Source organism: Sceloporus occidentalis, unplaced genomic scaffold (genome assembly GCF_023333645.1).
Source record: "Sceloporus occidentalis isolate IW3139 unplaced genomic scaffold, rSceOcc1.0.p SCAF_4, whole genome shotgun sequence".
Lineage (NCBI taxonomy): Eukaryota > Metazoa > Chordata > Lepidosauria > Squamata > Phrynosomatidae > Sceloporus > Sceloporus occidentalis.
The window spans coordinates 85,453,412-85,471,805 of record NW_028316984.1 but is presented as its reverse complement, the minus strand read 5'-3'; the positions used below and the strand labels follow the sequence as shown (position 1 = coordinate 85,471,805).

The following is an 18,394-nucleotide window of genomic DNA, read 5'->3' as shown; positions in this document are numbered from 1 at the left end:
CAAACACACACACACACACATATATATCTGTATATTCACATTCACGCAAAACACACACACACATATATATATATACATATCTATATAGTCACATTCATGCAAACACACACACACACATATACATATCTATATATTCATACACACACACAGACATATATATTCTACACATGATTTACTCCAAAAACACACCTCACCCTCCTACATAGCGCCCGGGAAGTGTGCCTGAGGCCGGGGAATACCCCCAAAGACAACGGAGGGATCGCTCCCCACGCCCGGGTTGCCCTGAAAGTGGAAGGACCACTGGAAGGGAATGGGGGAAAACTGCATCATGGGAAATTTGCAACCCAGGGCGTTTGCGGTGGAGTACCAGAGAAGTAGCAAAGCTGCATTCCACACCAGATCAAATTGCACTGCCATCGAAGGGAGCTTGGAAGCGAATTCTGTGAAGTCCCTTTTTTTCCGGTTTTACCAAAATGAGGGATCACTTTGGAACCACTGCAGAAGCACCTCGCAAGGAGCTCCCATAGAAATGAATGGTGTCTGATAACACATTGACTTCACGAAGTGAAACCGCAGCATCGTTGGAAGTGCACTCGCATCGGAAATGAGCCAGAACTGAGCCTTTTAGAAGATGATCTAGGACTCGTGACTAGTATCAGGTTGGAAATCCCCCCAACTTCTGTTAAGCTAGAGTTAATGGTTTGGACTGTGACTTTTCTGAATGCAGTCACATATTAAAGATTAAAAGAAAGATGTTCAGCACACAAATTTATTGAAAAGTGGAGATGTTTTATACAACATTAAAAATACTGAAAGATTCAACAATACATAATCATTTTTGACACAAATATTGCTTATATATACTTATGAACATTGCTTATGTAATTCCTATGTATACTATAGCATCATGGTTTTGGAGTAATTTCTCTATAGAATCTGCTATGACAACAACTATATGCAACAATTTTTACTTTTTAAAATATATTCGTAGATTTGTCTTTTTCTACTCAAACATAGAAAGACAGCCATGTTCGTCTAGAAAATCAGTATGCAAAGGCTTTGTGTAGCACTCAATGAAAAAGAGAACTTGGGAACATAGGGTTTTATAAACTTGAGCCTACTTCTGCATGGGGACTTCACTGTATCCAGCTGAGGAAGTAGGCTCTCAAGTCTACAAATTCACACTACTAACGTCTCTCTTTCACTTAAGTCTCAGAGGTGCTACAAGATCCCTTTGCATATTGATTCTTAGACATGCATGTATGTATTTCAATGAAGAGAGGAACAGTAATTATTTTCTTTTAGGGGGATGACTGAATTGGTGGAAGTGTCATCCTCTTTTACAAAATAAAAAAAGAGAGAGCTGGATGGAAGACAGAGAAAATGAGAGAGTGAGATTGAGAGAAGATAGCTATCTCTTTTAAGATGGCTGTTTTGACCATTTTTGCAATACTAAGCAGAAAAATAGAGGAATTTAAAATTATCAAATTATCAAAAGGCTTTCAATTAGTAGACTGAAGCAGATCTCCACAGTCTACAGTGTGGAGGACCCTAAGTATGTTGCTGAATATCATTCAGACATTGGACAACGCTTTCTGAGTCCAACTGGCATCCCCATTACTACATCCAAATATGAGCATTCCCCACAAGCTCCTTTCCTGTTTAGTTGGTTATGGTACCTATGGTCCTTCTGGATCATTATATAGTTTGAGGCCTTTGTAGGGGAATTTTAGGATAGGTACTTCCAGGCAAACCTATGCTACTCTGGTACACTCCGAGTAAGTCTATTGACAGGGAGTTTCTCTTTAGATCATTCTTGTTGGGACTTTCTCAATTCCATGGGGCCCAAATGTCCTTGCATGCCAGGCCAAGACCTCCTCACAGTACTCTGTCTGAGGCCTAGTGGCAGTATTAGTTCTTTCAGAAGTCTTAATGCTATTTCACTTTGTGTTTGTTGATCTGGGAAAGGAACTGGTGGGGATTACTCAGAGTACTTGGATCCAGAAGGACAGATTCTATCATTTTCAACTGATTTTTTAAATAAAAAGATTAATTACTGAAAGTTTCTACAGTGCAGTACGCACTGCGCAGATGCGATATATAGTATTTGCCATTTTTGAGAAAGGAAATGCTTAATATTTTACTATTGAGGTGGCTGGATAGTTAACATTGCGGGTGTGATGCTTCTCATAAATTTGTCCATGTGTTCTTCACTGGCTCTTGGAAGGGTGCATGGCATCATAGGCTGGAGGAGCAGTAGCAGAGCTTTCCGGAAGAGTCATTGCACCTCCACTGACGGTGTATGGCACATAAACCACAGACTCCTGTAACATAAAAAATAAATACTGCGATTATTGTCACCATTGTCATTGTCTTCCTCGCTGAGGTGGCATAAAGTGTCACTACCTCTCCAGTCACTATTGTTTAAGCATTAACTTAGTTCCTCAGACCTCAAGAAGTGGCTGTTACCCCACTTGGGAGGAACTGACTCTGTGATAAAGTAGATGTTAAGAGAAATGTGTATTTCCTACATTTAACCTCTCCTTTCCCCTCAGAACAGGATTGCCTCAGAAATATCTGACTCAGCAATTTAAGCCCATGTTAATTTTTTAAAATAGTCAATTATAAACCAAGGCATGCTAAAAGCAAGATACAGAAGTGAGACAAGTAATGAGCTATGACAAACAGACTTCTTTTACGGCTTAAGGGAGCTTCTCTTCTGAAAGCATGCTATTTAGTTTGATCTTTCATTAATCCCTTTACTAGCATAGGCATTCCCATTTCATTTGAGACTGAATTAAGAGAGATTCTAGAAAAAGGAAACAGGCATTTTATTTTGTGAGCTGATATCCTGGAACCAATCACAAAGTATATTAGGAAGACAGTGTTGCATATTAGCCACTGCTAGCTATATTTTTCTTGCAAAGTAATCATTCTCTTATAAACCAGTTTGTCTCAAATTTTGTTCTGTTTCCTCTTAGCTCAGACTCAAACTTCCTTCTAGTTCAGGCTTGGACTGAAGGAAGTTGCAGCCTAAAACATTATGAAGGCACAAAGTTTGCCAAACCAAACTATATCCAACTGAGAGAAATTGAGAGAAATATGTTGCTGTTGCTGCTGCTGGAGAAAAAAGAAACATAAGGCATTCCTACCTGCTTCAAGAAGCAAGGAGATTCAATCTGAGAAAAAACTGTCCTGAAACCTATTGCCAGTTCACTGCATCAATGGAATTTACCTATGGAATTGGCTTACTATTCAGAAATTGATTCAATAGGCCAATTGTACTTGGGACTAACCAACAGGATTGTCAGCCTAACCTATCTCATCATATCCTGCCTTTCTCCCAATAAAGGGACTCAAGGTGGCCAATAAAGGGACTCAGGTTTAAAACAATACAGTTTAAAAACAATACAAAAGCATTAAAATATATGAATATAAAATTTTAAAAAGCAAATAGTTTAAAAAAACAATTATGTATTAAAATTTGAAAGTATTAAAAACTCTATGCAAACCTTACAATCTAGGGAGGGTGTTCCAGAGCCTGTGAGCAGCCACCAAGAAGGCCCTTTCCCTTGTTCCCAGTAAACGTGCCTGAGAGGGTAGTGGGACAGAGAGAATGAACTCTCTGGAAGATCTCAACACTTTAGTGGACTCATAAAGGGAGATGTGGTCCTTCAAATAACCTGGACCCAAGCCACACAGGGTTTTATAGGTCAAAAACAGCACTTTGAATTGTGCCTGGAAATGGACTGGAAGCCAATGGAGCTGTTGCAACAAGGGAGTTGTAAGCTCTCTGTAGTCAGCTCCTGGCTGCAGCTCTTTAGGCTAGCTGAAGTTTCTTACTACTTTTCAAAGGCAGTACAGTGCCTTATAGTAATCCAAACAGGATGTAACCAAGGCATGTACCACCATGGTCAGATCTGACTTCTCCAAGAATGGGTGCAATTGGTGCACTAGCTTTAACTGTTCAAAAGCATTCCTGGTCACTGCTGAAACCTGGGCCTCCAGGCTCAGCCCTGAATCCAGAAGTACCTGAGTTTTCAGGGGGATCATAACCCCACCTAACAAAGGTTGAATCTCTACTTCCACATCTGCCTTTTGACTGACCAGAACCACCTTTGTCTTGTTTGGATTAGGCTTCAATTTGTTTGCTCTCATCCAGTCCTTCACAGCTGCCAGACACTGGTTTATGACAAGAAAGCTTCCTTGGAATTAGGTGTAAAGGAGGGATGAAGCTGAGTATCATCAGTGTACAGGTGACAGCTTACTCCAAAACCTCTCCCAGTGATTTCATGTAGATGTTAAAAAGCATAGAAGACAGGACTGAACCCTGAGGAACCCCACAAGCCAATAGCCAAGGAATCAAACAGGAATCTTCCAGCACAACCTTCTGAGAGTGCCCCTCCAAGAAATAAGGAGCCATAGTAGAACAGTACTTCCAAGCCCCATCCCAGAGAAGGATACCATTGTTGATGGTATCAAAAGCTGCTGAGAGGTCCAGTAGAACCAACAGGGACACATTACCCCTATTCAGTTCCCTGTGTAGGTCATCTCTCCCAAAGGCTCTCTCCCCATCATATAAGTTGTCTTCCAGCTAGTTTCGTTTTGGTTTTTATTCTCTGTAATTTTATGGTGTTTTTAACTCTAGAGTGTTTTTATGATGTGTATATACTGTTTGTTCAAATTGTATAATGTTTTATACCCTTGTTGTAACCCGCTTTGATCTCTTTTGGAAAAGCGGGCTAGAAATAAACAGTATCATCATCATCATCATCATCATCATCATCATCATCATCATCTACCAAGGTGACCAAAGTTGCTTTTGTCCCATAACTAGGCCTGAAACCAGACTGACATGGAACTAGATCTCTTCTCAGGAGATTACTACACATGGCTTTTAAACCTCAATTACAGTTGGAAAAAAGTGCCTTTGACCATATTTATCATACGACCTGCAGCTGCTGTATCTCCAAAGCATGGTTAAGGTGCCCATTTTCACAGAGAGGAGAAGCCCATCAATAAGGTCTTAAGCATGCTAATCTTCAAGTGTGAAACATTATTGCTAGGGCAGTTGTGATATTGCCAGTCATGTGGTCTCAGTGTCTCCTCCTTTTCCCCAGTCCTACTTCCTCATTATTCCCAAGCAGGCTGATTTCATTTATTTTTTCTCCTATTTCTTTTTGTCTTTTAAAACTTAAATTGCATTATCAGAACTCTGGAATTGTATGAAAAATTTGTGTGTGTGTGTATATATAAACTGAAAGGTGTGTTTGGTAGTGCACAGGCAGAAAGACAGGGTTAAATGGGAGTCCAGAAGAGAGCATGATGGCAGAAGCAGCCCTAGTTGCATGATTGACAAGATGTGTAATCATGGCCGCTCTGAAACCAGTATGTTCCCATATTTATTGACTAATGTGACTGCAGTAAGGGCAGGGCTCATGTGGTAATGTCCTCAATGGGTTGTTGTTAGAATAAAAGTAGGGAATGGACTGATTTGTTAGACAAGCATAATAAAAAAAAAGAAGAGCAGTATCTGCTCAGTCTGCTAAGTAACATCTTCTCAAATTCCAAGTATGGTATCCAATGCTTACCGGGTTAGTGCTACAGCAAGTCGCCTGGCACCCAAAGTGTGCTGTAGCAACAGTGATACAGAACTCCAACAAGCTGAACAAGAGGAGCAGGACACAGAGTCCAGTACCTGCAGACTGAATATGGCAAGATGTTTATTTTTGTTAAAATGTATCTTTTGGGGAAAAGACATCTCAGGTATAGAACTCTTGGTTCAGTTGCAAGGTATAACTCTTGGCTGACATGCAACATTAAGACGTACATGACTAAGTATCAAAAATACATCAGGAGTTTGGGGCACTAGTGATGAACTATATGGTCAAGAAATCTGCCTGGCTTCTTATTTATACAACTTAGAAAGTGGGGGGGGGGGGGGGGTTTGACACCTCTTGGGAAAATGTTGTTGTTGTTGTGTACCTTCAAGTCATTTCCAACTTATGGTGACCCTAAATTGAACCTATCACAAGGTTTTCTTGGCAAGTTTTTTTTTTTTTTTTGGTCCTTGTATTCCTCTAAGTTTGAACAAGTGTGACTTGCCCAGGATCACCTAGCAGGTTTCTATGGCTAAGCAGGAACCCTGGTCTTCAGAGTTCTAGTCCAACACCAAAACCACTACTCCATGCTGTCAAAAATTGTGATAATGGGTAAGAAGCTGAGCAGGGACCTTAGGCTACAACATCACAAGCAGGTTCTACATACGTACATGTCTGACACTGTCATGTTGACAGTGATGTTTGGGTTACACATCCAAGTGGGGAAAATATTATTTGAGCTTCATATCTTTTACCTCACATGTGAATGTCAGTATGTTAAGACAGAACAAAGAAAGCTATTAAATGCACTATAGCAAATCTTTCATCAGGCACTCAACAAAGCCATGGCTCTGAGTCTGCAAGGCTTGAGCAGCACTGTTGATGATAGGGTGACTTGGAGGTCTCCTATTCATAGGGTCACCATAAGTTGAAGTCAACTTAACAGCACTTAACAACAACAAAAATCTTGCTCTTCAAACCATAGGACAACCTTAGCAAACCATGCTCCAGTTTGGGGGGGGGGACCCACATGGAAGGCCTCCAGATGCAGATCCAAGAAAACTGCAGAAACAGCCCTCCCCTCACAAGACTTTGTTTGTTTGTTTGTTATGCTGCCTTTCTCCAAAAAAGGGACCCAAAACAGCTCACAAGATAAAAACACTTTTAAAACTTTACAATTTTTTTTAAAAAATTAGAATAACCTAGTTAAAACAGTATAAAATTAAAAACATACAAAGGTTAAAACATAGCTAAAACACACACTTAGCCTCATATAAAAGCTTGACTTTTCAGAAAAGAGAACAGTGGCTCAGAAAATCAGAGCTCAGAGAGAGAGGAAAAAAAGAGAATCGTATGTGTAATTAGAGGTTTTCTTGCTTTTATTCCCAGAACATTTCTGACTGCCTAAGAGACAGGCCATGATAAAAAAACTAAGGAGAATGGCTGTAGTGAAAATGACAAAACTCAGGGTACAAAAGTCTTCTTTCCTACTGTCAGATATTTTCACTTTTAGATCCTGACCATAAAGTCAATGTTCTGCATGCGATTTTCACTTACCCTTGGAAAATCATACTTACAGTATATTGATAAGAGTAATCTGAATAGTGATATAGGGAGTATGTAGCCAATGTTATTATATATAGAATGATGCCAATCAATGACATCACAGCACTCGTGATGTTCATTCCCACACTGCATTTCACCTGGAAGAGATAGACAAAATTAGACTACTAAAAAAAGTAGAAAGCACAAGTCTTTATGAAGCAACATTGTCACATAAAAGGAGTCCTCTCTCAAATCATTTTCAAGCAAAGCATAATAACAATTCATTAACATTCCTTCTGCCATGGTGGTCTTCGGATCCTGTGGGGACCTTTTCATGTTGCTGTCACAACATGTTTTTTTCCCAGTGCTACCAAGGTTCATACCAGTAGCCTCATCCCACATCAGAAGGAGACACACCATTTCTCTTCTGCTCACTACCAAGACCATTTCTTCCAGAAAGAAGGGGAAGTGCTAGCATGAAAAGGAAAGTCACTGTGTTCACCATCCCAGATGATCTGAGGCCTACATTGTGCAGGTATGAGCAGTGGCTCCCAGACTGTGCAAAAAACATCAGAAGGGGCCTAGTAGATGCTCTTTGGTGGCTTGCCTAAGTCATCAAAGAAGGAGGCTGGGCTAGTTACGAAGCAGCAGATGCACAGGAATCTGGATCATATTATCATAGAATCACAGAGTTGGAAGGGATCACAAAGGCCAACCCCTTGCCATACAGGAACTCACAATCAAGGCATCCCCGACAGATGGCCATCTAACCTCTGTTTAAAAACCTCCAAAGAAGAAGACTCTATCACTCTCAAGGGGATTCCACTGCTGAACAGCTCTCATTGTCAGGAGGTTCTTCCTAATGTTGAGGTAGAATCTCTTTTCCTGTAGCTTGAATCTTTTGCTCTTTGTCCTATTCTCTGGAGCTGCAGAAAGCAAACTTGCTCTATCCTCAATATGACATCCCTCCAAACATTTAAACAGGGCTATCATATTACCTCTTCTTTCTCTTCCCCAGGCTAAACATGTCAAGCCCCCTAAATTGCTCCTCATTTGACTTCTACACCTTTTATCATTTTGGCCATCCTCCTCTGGACGCACTCCAGCTTCTCAACATCTTTTTTGAACTGTGATGTCCAGAATTAGACAGAGTATTCCAGGTGAGGCCTGACCAAAACAGAATAGAGTGGTACTGTACTATCACTTTCCTTGATCTAGACACTATACTTCTACTGATGTAGCCTAGAATCGCATTGGCTTTTTTAGCTGCCGCATCACATTGTTGACTCATGTTCAACTTGTGGTCTACTAGGACTCCTAGATCCCTTTCACATGTACTGTTGTCAAACTAGGGAGTTTATCAAACGGGAGGAATTTCTCTTAAATTCGAATGAAAAGAAAGTGGGACCAGAACGCATTCACTTAAAGTCGCTAGTTTCACGTAATTATGTGAATACGCATTGCATTCAAACTGGCTCCCCATTGCCTGAAAATAGCATGCCATTGCCTGAATTTTCACATGGCTTTCTATCATGCAATAACGTGAAACCACATTATTGCGTTCGGACTGACTTCCCATTGCCCGAATTTGTGTGTAGTGGGTTATCACACAATAACGTTAAACCCCATGATTGCATTCAGATTGCCATCGGATTATACTTCCAATTCCCCTTGTCTGATAAACTCCTAGGTGTTCCCTTCCTATATCTGTGCATTTCATTTTTTATATCTAAGTGCAGTACCTTAAATTTCTCCCTGCTCAAATTCATTTTGTTAGTTTTGGCCCAGTTTTGAGTATTTCCTATCCTTTCAGGATGGTCTTATTTGCAGCAGAACAAGATGTATCTAAGAGCATACGTTTCATATGATCAAGGGGTGTGTGTGGGTGGGTGGAAATTCATGGAACTCTGTCATGTTTGCCTTCTGGTCCTTAACACCAACTTCTAGTGAACAAATTTCTGAATAACACAGATTGTAAAAATGGCTCCCCAAAGTATAATGAAAAAGAAGTTTGCTTTTTGCTATTCCTGGCATTATAGGAGACAAAAAATGGTTGTGTATCTGTCACTCTCTCACCAATCCTTGAGTGAGACGTTTCTCAGCTGACACAGTCACTGATCCAGAAGCAATAAACTGTCCAAGAGAAGAAAAAGGAGGTATTACACAAGTGTTACTCAAAGTTGTGGATGCTGCACCAGTATCAGTCCATGAGCCATTGGCTGCTTTTCCACAGAGAGCTTCCAGAAAAGTAAGAAACAGTTTTAGCCAATGGGTAGAAACACTGTACTGGTACAAACTGGGGGTGGGGAGGCTGCCTCCCAGATCAGATAGCCTTAGAAAAAGCTGTATTGGACTACAGTTCACAGTTTAAAAATCGATTCCAAATAAAACAAAAGAAAACCTGTCTTTAATGGGATGAGTGTTGGATAATAAGACATTCTTTGCCTTCAAGTACAGCTAAGTGCCGCCAGTAGCTTCATTATTGTGCGGAAGTAATTCCATTCTCAGTTTTTAACAGCAACATCCTCCACTCTTCCTTCAAGTGTTAGCCAGATATAAGATGCTGAATCCTATTCCTAAACTTTGTTAGTGATCATAGAACAACCAGCTCTGCTGGTGGCCATCTAGTGTCACCCTTCAAGCAGAAGTGCTATTTATTGTATATCGGTTTCATCTATGAATATAAAATTCATTTTCCAACTCTTGGTCCTTATGCAACCATATAGCACCATCCACAAGGATGGGGGAAGGTATCAACAGCACTAGGAAAATCCTGATCTATGCAGAATACAAATAAAAAATGCTGAACAGAGAAGGAAACTCTTTTCTAGGTTCAGCACCAACAGTGGGACATTTTCTGGTGTTTAAATAAGATTGTCAAATCATATTCACCATATATGTTAACGTGTGTGTCTATGAAGTATTATTTTTCTACTCTTCAAAATAAAGCTATATGCATTCCATTTTAAAAGAAAAATATTTATCAATCACTGGCTCCTGTACACAAGAAGTCTACAGCAAAACAAAAATTGTACCCAGCTCTGCCGTGTGTAGACTCTCAATGATTGACAATTAAACGGACTGGCTCTCAAAGACAGACATCAACAACAAGAACATCAATGTGTTACTTACAAAAATTCCACTCCAGAACATCTGGCCTACCACAGGAAGAACAGCATAGAAAAGTGCAAAGCCTATGTGTATTAATCCAATCATGATCTGGATGGCCTGTGGGGGAAAACCACATGCAAAATAAAACTACACATGTTCCTCCATATTCGCTAGGGTTAGGGGCACAAGACCCTTGTGAATATGGAAAAACCGCAAATAACAAAAACACCATGTTTTTACCCGAGAGGACACATCTCTAGGAATTTCTAGGTCCTACAGGGTAACTCTGTGGTCAACGTCCGACAGACACTGACCATAGAACTGCGTTGGAGGAGCTACAAATGCCTAGTAGAGTATTCTCTCTAGGAATCTCTAAGTCTTTTGGTGTGACTTTTGGTCAAAGTTGATCATAGAGCTATACTGGAGGACCTAGATATTCCTAGAGAGAACATATTAATCAAATCTGTGAATAATCAATTCCGCAAATATCAAATCTGCAAATATGGAGAGATGTATTACCTTTCCTGTGACGACATGAACCCTGACTTGTTAGCATAGCTTAAAAATGGTACTTGAAAACACAGAAAGAACCAGCCAGGTCATCCCATCTAATGCTGGGGTGGGGGACCCACAGGCAGGATATGGTTTTCCACTCAACTTCATTTGACCCACATGTGGATTTCCAAAAATACCCCCTCCCCATCGTAAAGAGTTTTGAACACTGGAAAATTCCATCTGTGGCCAGAAACAGTCTCACTATCTCAAATAAGTAATGTGTGTGAAAAAGAAAAATCATCATGACTAGACTGATCTGTTCTTCCCTTGCTTGATTTCCTTACTGAGGCTTTTAAAGAGTACTTTGACAATTTCATCTGTGTTCTGTGCTAAGCTCCTGCTGGTGTTTAAATTGATGTCTTAAAATTGTAATTTATTGTGTTATATTGGCTGATGTTTCTATTGGTTTGCAAACTGCCTCATGAAGGTAAAATGCTCTGAAAAGGAGGTTTGACCATTCATTTAATCAATCAACCAATCATAATTGATTTATAGGTGTGTCTCACTTAACAAAGGAGATGTGTTCCTGGGCTTTACTTCTTTAACAGAAACATTGAGAAATAATATGGGAAGAATAGGGATAGGTTAGGCAAAGGTAAAGTTAGTCAGTGATGCTTCAGAAGCAGAACCAGCTATCACACCTTCACGCTTCTGGAGTCAGGCTTATATCCTTCCGAAGTCGCTAAAATGAGTACCTAGCTTGCTGGGGGCAATTAGCTTACAGTTGTAAACTGCTTAGACACTGCTAGTTCAGTATGAAGTGGTATATAAATGAAGCTGTTTGTTTGTTTGTTGTTTGAGTGTTTTGCTGGTGAGTTAATCACAGTAATCCCTTAAGTGATTCCAGAAGCAGCTGCTTACCTTGCCTATTATAAGTTCACATAGCTGCAGTAGGTTCACATACAATAGAATCTCATTATTTCCCAGGTCAATCTTTACTGCATTGTGTTAATCACACAACACTCTATGCTTCAGGAGAAAGTGGAGGGAAAGTGATTATGGCTACCAACACCTCTAAACCAGCTGCTCTGTGCACATTCACACAGCAGCCGACTTTGGGAGGTGGTTGGCTGTCGTGACCACTTGTCCTTCATCACTTTCCTCCTGGAAGGTGACATTTGGCAGTGCAGCAAACAGATCACATAACCATGGATCGCCAAAGAGCTACAGTAGGAAAAACTGTGATAGGAAATGATGTCAAACTGGTATGCTTCCATTTTTAAATTGGCAAGATTATGGCAGGACAGTAGCCTGTTTTGATAATATCCTAAAATGATGGCTTTATTTATTTATTTATTTGATTTATATGCCACCTTTCTCCTGGAATGGGACCCAAGGTGGCTCACAGAAGGAAATCACTTGATAGCCTAACAATACAATTTAAAAAATGTTTAAAAAATCATCGCATTTAAAACAGTACAAAATTATTTTTAAAATCATACATAAACAACTAAGCTTAATTTAAAAGCTTTTTGTCTGTGATCTGCCTTGGGTAACTTCTGGGAGAAAGGCAGCATACAAATGGAGTAAATAAATAAATGAAATAAATATAAATAAACTTATAAATAAATATAATTTATAAATAAAACTGTAAGATAAGCTTCATTCATTGAGTCAAAATTACAGAGTCTTGAAATTTTATTTTTTTATTTTACTTTTTTGAATTACAAAAGAATTTATTAATCTGTATAGCCACTGGGCATCTTGGCTGGGGAGGATTTGAGGAATTATAGCCCTGAAAAGTAAAATTGCGAGCTATGTACAATATACAAAATTACCCCTTCTTCCAAGTTTTTCTAGTAACCAAGCCATGTTAACATAGGCCCAAAACACACTGCAGAAATAATCCAGTTTGAGAGCTTGGCTCACTGCTAAGGGATTCTGGGAATTATAGTATTGTGAGATATTTAGCCTTCTCTGTCAGAAAGCTCTGGTGCCACAATAAACTTAGGGTTGCCATAATGGAGGACCTCCAAACCGGGACAAATGTAGGACAAGGTTTGAAAATGTAGGACATTTTTTTTTTAATTTCCTGGCTAGGAAATTAAAAAAAAAAGTCCTAGATTTTTAAACCTTGTCCTCCTCCTCCTCTTCCCGGCCTGGGAAGAAGCCTCGGCCGGCTCCCAGGCCGGGAAGGAGGTGGGGGCCGCCCCTCATCGCGGTGATCGCCGTGGTGGGAAGCGGCCTCCTCCTCCTCCCTGGCCTCGCGCAGGCCTTGGAGGACCCCGCGGCCGGAGCTCCGACCGCGGAGCCGCCTTGAAGGCCTCGCTAGGGCCCGGGAGGGAGCGTCTCCGCGGCTGGAGCTCCAACCGTGGAGAGTCTTCCCAGGCCTCAGCAAGGCCTTGAAGCCGCTGCGAGGGCTGAGGTGGCCGCGGTGGGTGGGGCCGTCCCGGTTTGGGCGCCAAACCGGATCGGGACCGGGTTGGCACCACCCAAACCGGGATTGTCCCGCCCCCCGGCGGGATATGGCAACCCTAAATAAACTACAATTCCCAAGATTAAAGCAGTCTCAAACTGGATTATTTCTGCAGTGTGTCTTGGACCGTAGTTCAGAAAATACGGATTTACTGTGAAGGAGCTGGATACAATGCTTCACTTTTACTTGGCTTTTCTCACCAACTGCAACAGCTAAATTAATTAGAAATTGAAAGCTTAAGTGTGCTGTCGAAAGCAGGCTTTCTGGCTTATTGCATTGCTTACAAGTAAACTAGGAATTGTTTTGAGTTCATGAATCCTTGCTATCTTGAACAGATATCAAAGGCACTCACCCCCAGAGTCTTGGCCTCCACTTTGAGAAATTTCTGCAGTGGTCTCACTTGAGAGGTCTGCTCAGGTGGATTACTGGGGCTTGCAAGCTGCGGCTCTCCACATGGTACATATTGCACCATCCCTGGTGGTTGGATAACAGTAGTAGCTGGAAACCCCTGCCCTACTTGGTATACATTGGGACCATTAAAGGGTACATACACTACTGTTCCAGTAGCCATGTTCACCAAATGTATTACTCCAGGTATGTAATCTGCAAACACACCAGAGAAACAAACAAATGAATAAATAACCCTCTCTCAGATTTCAACCAACGTTAAAAATTTCCACTATCATAGGCACACATATAAGCTATGATTTTAAAAAATGAGCCTGAGAGACTGAGTTCCCTGCTACTCATTTGACTCAAAAATAAATGATCAATAGAGAATCCATCTTTACAATCAACAAAGCATTAAAATACAAAAGCATTAAGTTAAATACACCCATGTGGATTTATAAAATCATGATAATACAAATAAAACAGGTACAAAATGTGTGCAAGTACTACCTATTGCATGGGCAAAAATACAAAAAGAGACTGGTAACACAGCCAGAGAAGGAGTGTATTGGAAGATGTACAGCTCCTTGATAATGAAAAGGAACAAGCAAGGTGGACTGTACCTTAATGTTTGTTACAGGTTAATAATATATGACTTGCTCCTTTGCTATTTCATACAAAAAGAGCATATGCAGCAATATGCTGCATATAAAGCAAAAAAGCACAGGAAATTGTAAAAAGGGGGGATAAGACCAGGGTTTCCTCTTTTTGTTCCACAGAGAATTAAATTAATATGAATGATACCATTTTTCAATGAAAGCTGGTGACTGCTGTTGATTAATTGTAAGCTTCTTTGTTGTTAAAAACAACAGACCACTGCTAACGTACTGTAACCACAAATTCCTTTTCAGTTTCTGTGTTCTAGTTTCACTTTCCATAGCACACCATTTTAGGAGATGTAGCTTCCCCCTCCATCTTCCAGAATGTTTGTTTTTCTCTGCAATGCTTAATACAGAATACAGGAGAATAGCTGCCAAGAAATGTCTACAGCACAGGGAAAACGCTCACAGATGGTGTCAAATTGGTGTTGCCAGGTTTTCAAAACGGCACTAAAGAACAGTAAAAAAAAGTCATGATAAGCATGGTTGGCAATCAGGAAGTAGCAGTTAACAAGTTTGTGCTCTACCTAAATACCAATTAGCTTAGGCATGTGTTTCATTCCTGAAAGTAAAAAAGTGTCGTTTTTGTCCACTTTCTGTTCGCTTTATTTTTGCATTATTTCTGTTTGGGAAAAATGCATCTGAAAAACATCCTGCATTTGTGGGTTTTTCTACTTTTAAAATCCTGTTTCTGAGTGGGATTCGTCTAGTGTGATTAGGCTATAAAATTAACATATTTTCCACACTCATAAAATACATGATGCACACATTTCTGTCTTTATGCAGATCAAAAAATCTCCCCCAATACAGGATTTTTGGCATCTTGTTGAGTCTATATAAAAGAAAAAAAATGTTTCCATCAATTAGGAGACACCTGGCAGTCCTATAAGGGGCAAGCTTACCAACCCTCAAATAAAGTGCATCTCTTACAATAAGGGCCACCTGACCACCTTAGGTCAAACAGCTCTTGCCTTAGAGGCTGCCACAAATCACCACATGACACCAAGCTGGAGGAAAGGCCACAACTTTATGAAACAACAGCAAACAATTGGTAGGGTTGGCATAACGCATGAGGTCAGGATCTGTGACATCAGACACCCCCTGTTTGTCTGATCAGCCAAAATCTGGTAACTGCTAGGTATTGGGATGACCTAGGCGCTAAGGCACACTGATTGACCGCCATGCCACCATGCGCTCACTTGTTCCTTAAGTCCCTAGTCACCGGGAGGCACTCCCGCGTTATGGCCCCCACAATGGCCACAACGCCTGCCCTATTCGCCCCCGGGTCCCGAATGACTCCCAAACCAGAACTCCGTAGCCCTGGTATCACACCATGCAGATCCATGGCCTATGCTGCCGAACCCAAGTTGTGACAAAAACTCCACAAACCCAAGCTGTGGGAGGGTGGGAGAGCCAAGCGATGAATGGCACCGGGGCCTGACCGCGCAGCCTATTTATAGGCTCTGGCCCTGGTCTATGACATCGACTGGGAGACTCCTCCTCCAAGGCAGCTCAGCCAATGAGCTGCCTTGGAGGACCGGATCTCCTGGTTATAGAGCCTTCCTCCGCCCATCCTAGAGCGTCGCGAAGCGGAAGGGCCTCCCCTTCCACTCCACGCACCAATCAGGGTGGAGGATTGGCCCCAGAGGGATTCTGGGGCGCGTTGCTGCCGCTCTGTGCGGCAAAGCGGCCTGCCCGCCAAGTCAGGCAGCCGCTTTTTCCTCCTCTCTCCATACAAGGTTCAGATGGAAACAATGTATTTTAAGGAAGCATAAAATTGACTGTAGTAAGTCTCGCTCTAGTTGGGTGTATATATAAATGTGTATTTATTACTCCTGAAGGATAACATATGTGGTGTAACCAACCACTCTTTTAAGAGGTGTGTGTGTGTGGGGGGGATATAGAGGAGGTTTTCAACACACCATTAGTTAAGAGTTTTGTTTCTGTCCAGTGATGTGGCAAGAACACCAGCATTATCTATATATGAGCATTATAAAAGAGGAACTAATTAAACAGACCCTTAACTCTTCCCTGACAACTCATTGTGTCCCAACCCCCTCCTCTTTCCATTTAATGTTTTCTTCTCTCCAAGGCTTGAGACAAAAAGGCCACCTTAGAGGGAAATACTACAGACAGATTCATGGTGGATAATTGGTAACTTATTCATACCCTCCTAATGTCTTGATTTGGTAGAGACAGTCCCGATTAATCTATCGTCCCACTTTTTCAGCTGCTTTAAAAATGTCCCAGTTTATCTCTCCTCCTTCCATTTTGCTGCTTTGCCCTCAGCCTAGTTCAGTTGCTGTAAACTGAGTTCAAAGTACAAAAGTTATTTGCACTCCCTTAGATTCAGCAATGGGGAAAAGAGAGAAGGGGGTGAACATTTCCCCACTACCAGTGGGCTCATGCAAAAGCAAACTGCTGCAGCCTCTCCTAGCTTGTCTGTCCTCCCTCATGTGTAACTTTTGCCATCTTGACCACCTTCAGATGTTTCTTGGCCAAACACATCCCACTTTTCATCTGTGGTATGTTGGAGGGCATGCTTACCCACCCATCAATTCATCCCACCAAAGTTCCTTTTCATGTATCTCAAGCAGAACACAAAAGCAGCTTGCTATTCTTTCAAGGCTTTCAGAGGTGCACTCTGCATGAAATTAAACACTGGTCTTGAATATAATGAATGTCCCTCCACAAATACTTACATTTTATTTTATGAAGTGCTTGTTCTCAACTCTGCTGCGTGTCTGACAGAAAATGTGTTTCACCGAGCAATAAGGAGAAATGAAAGCATTAGAGGAGGAGCTTTACTGGCATCATCTTGCCCTCCTATCGTACCCTACATCTTCTCAGCCTCTCTGCTCTTGTTCTGACATGACACTTGAGATTCCAAATTTTCTCCTTTCCGCGATCTCATCCAGCTATGCCACCTGAGATTTCTCTTTATTCAGATACCTGCCAAGGGCCTACTTATTTCTTTTTTGGTGTTTTCTATATTTTGGTATCTCTTCTGAACAGGGACTGGCTTGTATTAACACTGCAACAAGGATCTCCCACCCTGCCACATACGCAGTTTGAACAGTCTGTTTATTTTCTACTCATCCAGTTTAGATTTATCTCATCCTGCTTCAGTCTCCTTAATCCCTTTAGTTCTAAGGTCTTGTTAACAGAATTTGTACTAACAAAACATTGCATACTTCTAGAATATTCATGTATGTGTGTTTCAGATGTGGAAACACACAACAGGATGGTTTTACAACAAACACAGTAAGAATAGCAGGGAGAAACCGACAATGTAATGAACTATATTACAATGCCCTGAAGTAACAAAACCACAACACTACCACATATATAGTGATCATATACGTATTTATATGTAAGTAGCCACACTGCAGTAATACTACAAAACACAAAATACACAGTGCAAAGTACTATAAAGAACTATATATCCCAGACTATGTCCACTGTGCTTCCTCTGGTCCTAACAACCTCTGTTCTAGTAAAATGATTTCCACAAGTAGTAGATAGCAAAATGTTCCAGCAAAATGATTTCCACAAGTGGTAGATAGGTAGCAGATGATAGTAGAATGTGCTTTTTCAGATCCTTATAACAACTGTTCCAGAAATATAATTTCCCCAAGTTTCTGGACAATAGGTAACATATTGGTGGTTGCAGCAGTGCAGAAATACTGGTTGTGGGAACTGTAGGTAGTAAATAGGAAGCAATGGTAGTAGAGAGTAGTAGAAAGATGACTACATCCAGAGTTCTTTTTTTAAAAAAACTGTTTCAGTATTTCTTCATCAGTAGTAATAAACTGTATATCCCAGCTAGGTATTGACTCCAAAAATCAGTATCTAAGATTTAGTTTTTCAAACATTTTCCAACAAACTCTGGATATAAGAGTGACATTACGAAATACCCATTATCCCCCAAAATAAATATATTATAGCTACATAATAATGAATTCTTACTTCTCTTGGAAACAAGCTATTTCCCACTGGATACAATAAGACTTTGTGCATGCTACCTTTTGCACGCAGCTTTATCCAACCTGTTAGCAATGGTTTTCAGATGGAACAAAATACCAGTTAAATACCTTAAAGAAACATTACCTTTTCTA

General features: G+C 40.8%; 1 protein-coding gene across 4 annotated transcripts; it reads right to left on the bottom strand.

Annotated features, from left to right (window-relative positions):
* Window positions 1-755: 755 nt before the first annotated feature.
* Window positions 756-17,077, bottom strand: LOC149314230 (membrane-spanning 4-domains subfamily A member 8-like). 4 transcript variants are annotated; one of them, XM_089520694.1, is made up of 8 exons: window positions 16,979-17,076; window positions 14,422-14,726; window positions 13,580-13,830; window positions 10,278-10,373; window positions 9,222-9,278; window positions 7,178-7,303; window positions 5,592-5,705; window positions 756-2,324 (listed from the first exon to the last, which is right to left on the bottom strand). In XM_089520694.1, exons 3-8 carry the CDS (start codon window positions 13,796-13,798, stop codon window positions 2,211-2,213), a joined length of 726 nt encoding a protein of 241 aa, XP_089376820.1. In that variant the 5' UTR covers window positions 13,799-13,830; window positions 14,422-14,726; window positions 16,979-17,076; the 3' UTR covers window positions 756-2,210. The 4 variants fall into 4 exon arrangements, with proteins under 4 accessions (XP_089376820.1, XP_089376821.1, XP_089376819.1 ...); XM_089520695.1 differs by having other exon boundaries at window positions 14,563-14,726; XM_089520693.1 differs by lacking the exon at window positions 14,422-14,726 and having other exon boundaries at window positions 16,979-17,075.
* Between the last annotated feature and the right edge of the window lie 1,317 nt (window positions 17,078-18,394).

Coding starts and splice junctions, on each gene's coding strand:
- LOC149314230 (XM_089520694.1), bottom strand. CDS start 13,798: ATGGCTACTGGAACAGTAGTGTATGTACCCTTTAATGGTCCCAATGTA. Junction 9,279..10,277: donor TGTTCTGGAGTGGAATTTTT/GTAAGTAACACA, acceptor TCTCTTGGACAG/TTTATTGCTTCTGGATCAGT. Junction 5,706..7,177: donor ATTACTCTTATCAATATACT/GTAAGTATGATT, acceptor TGCCATATTCAG/TCTGCAGGTACTGGACTCTG.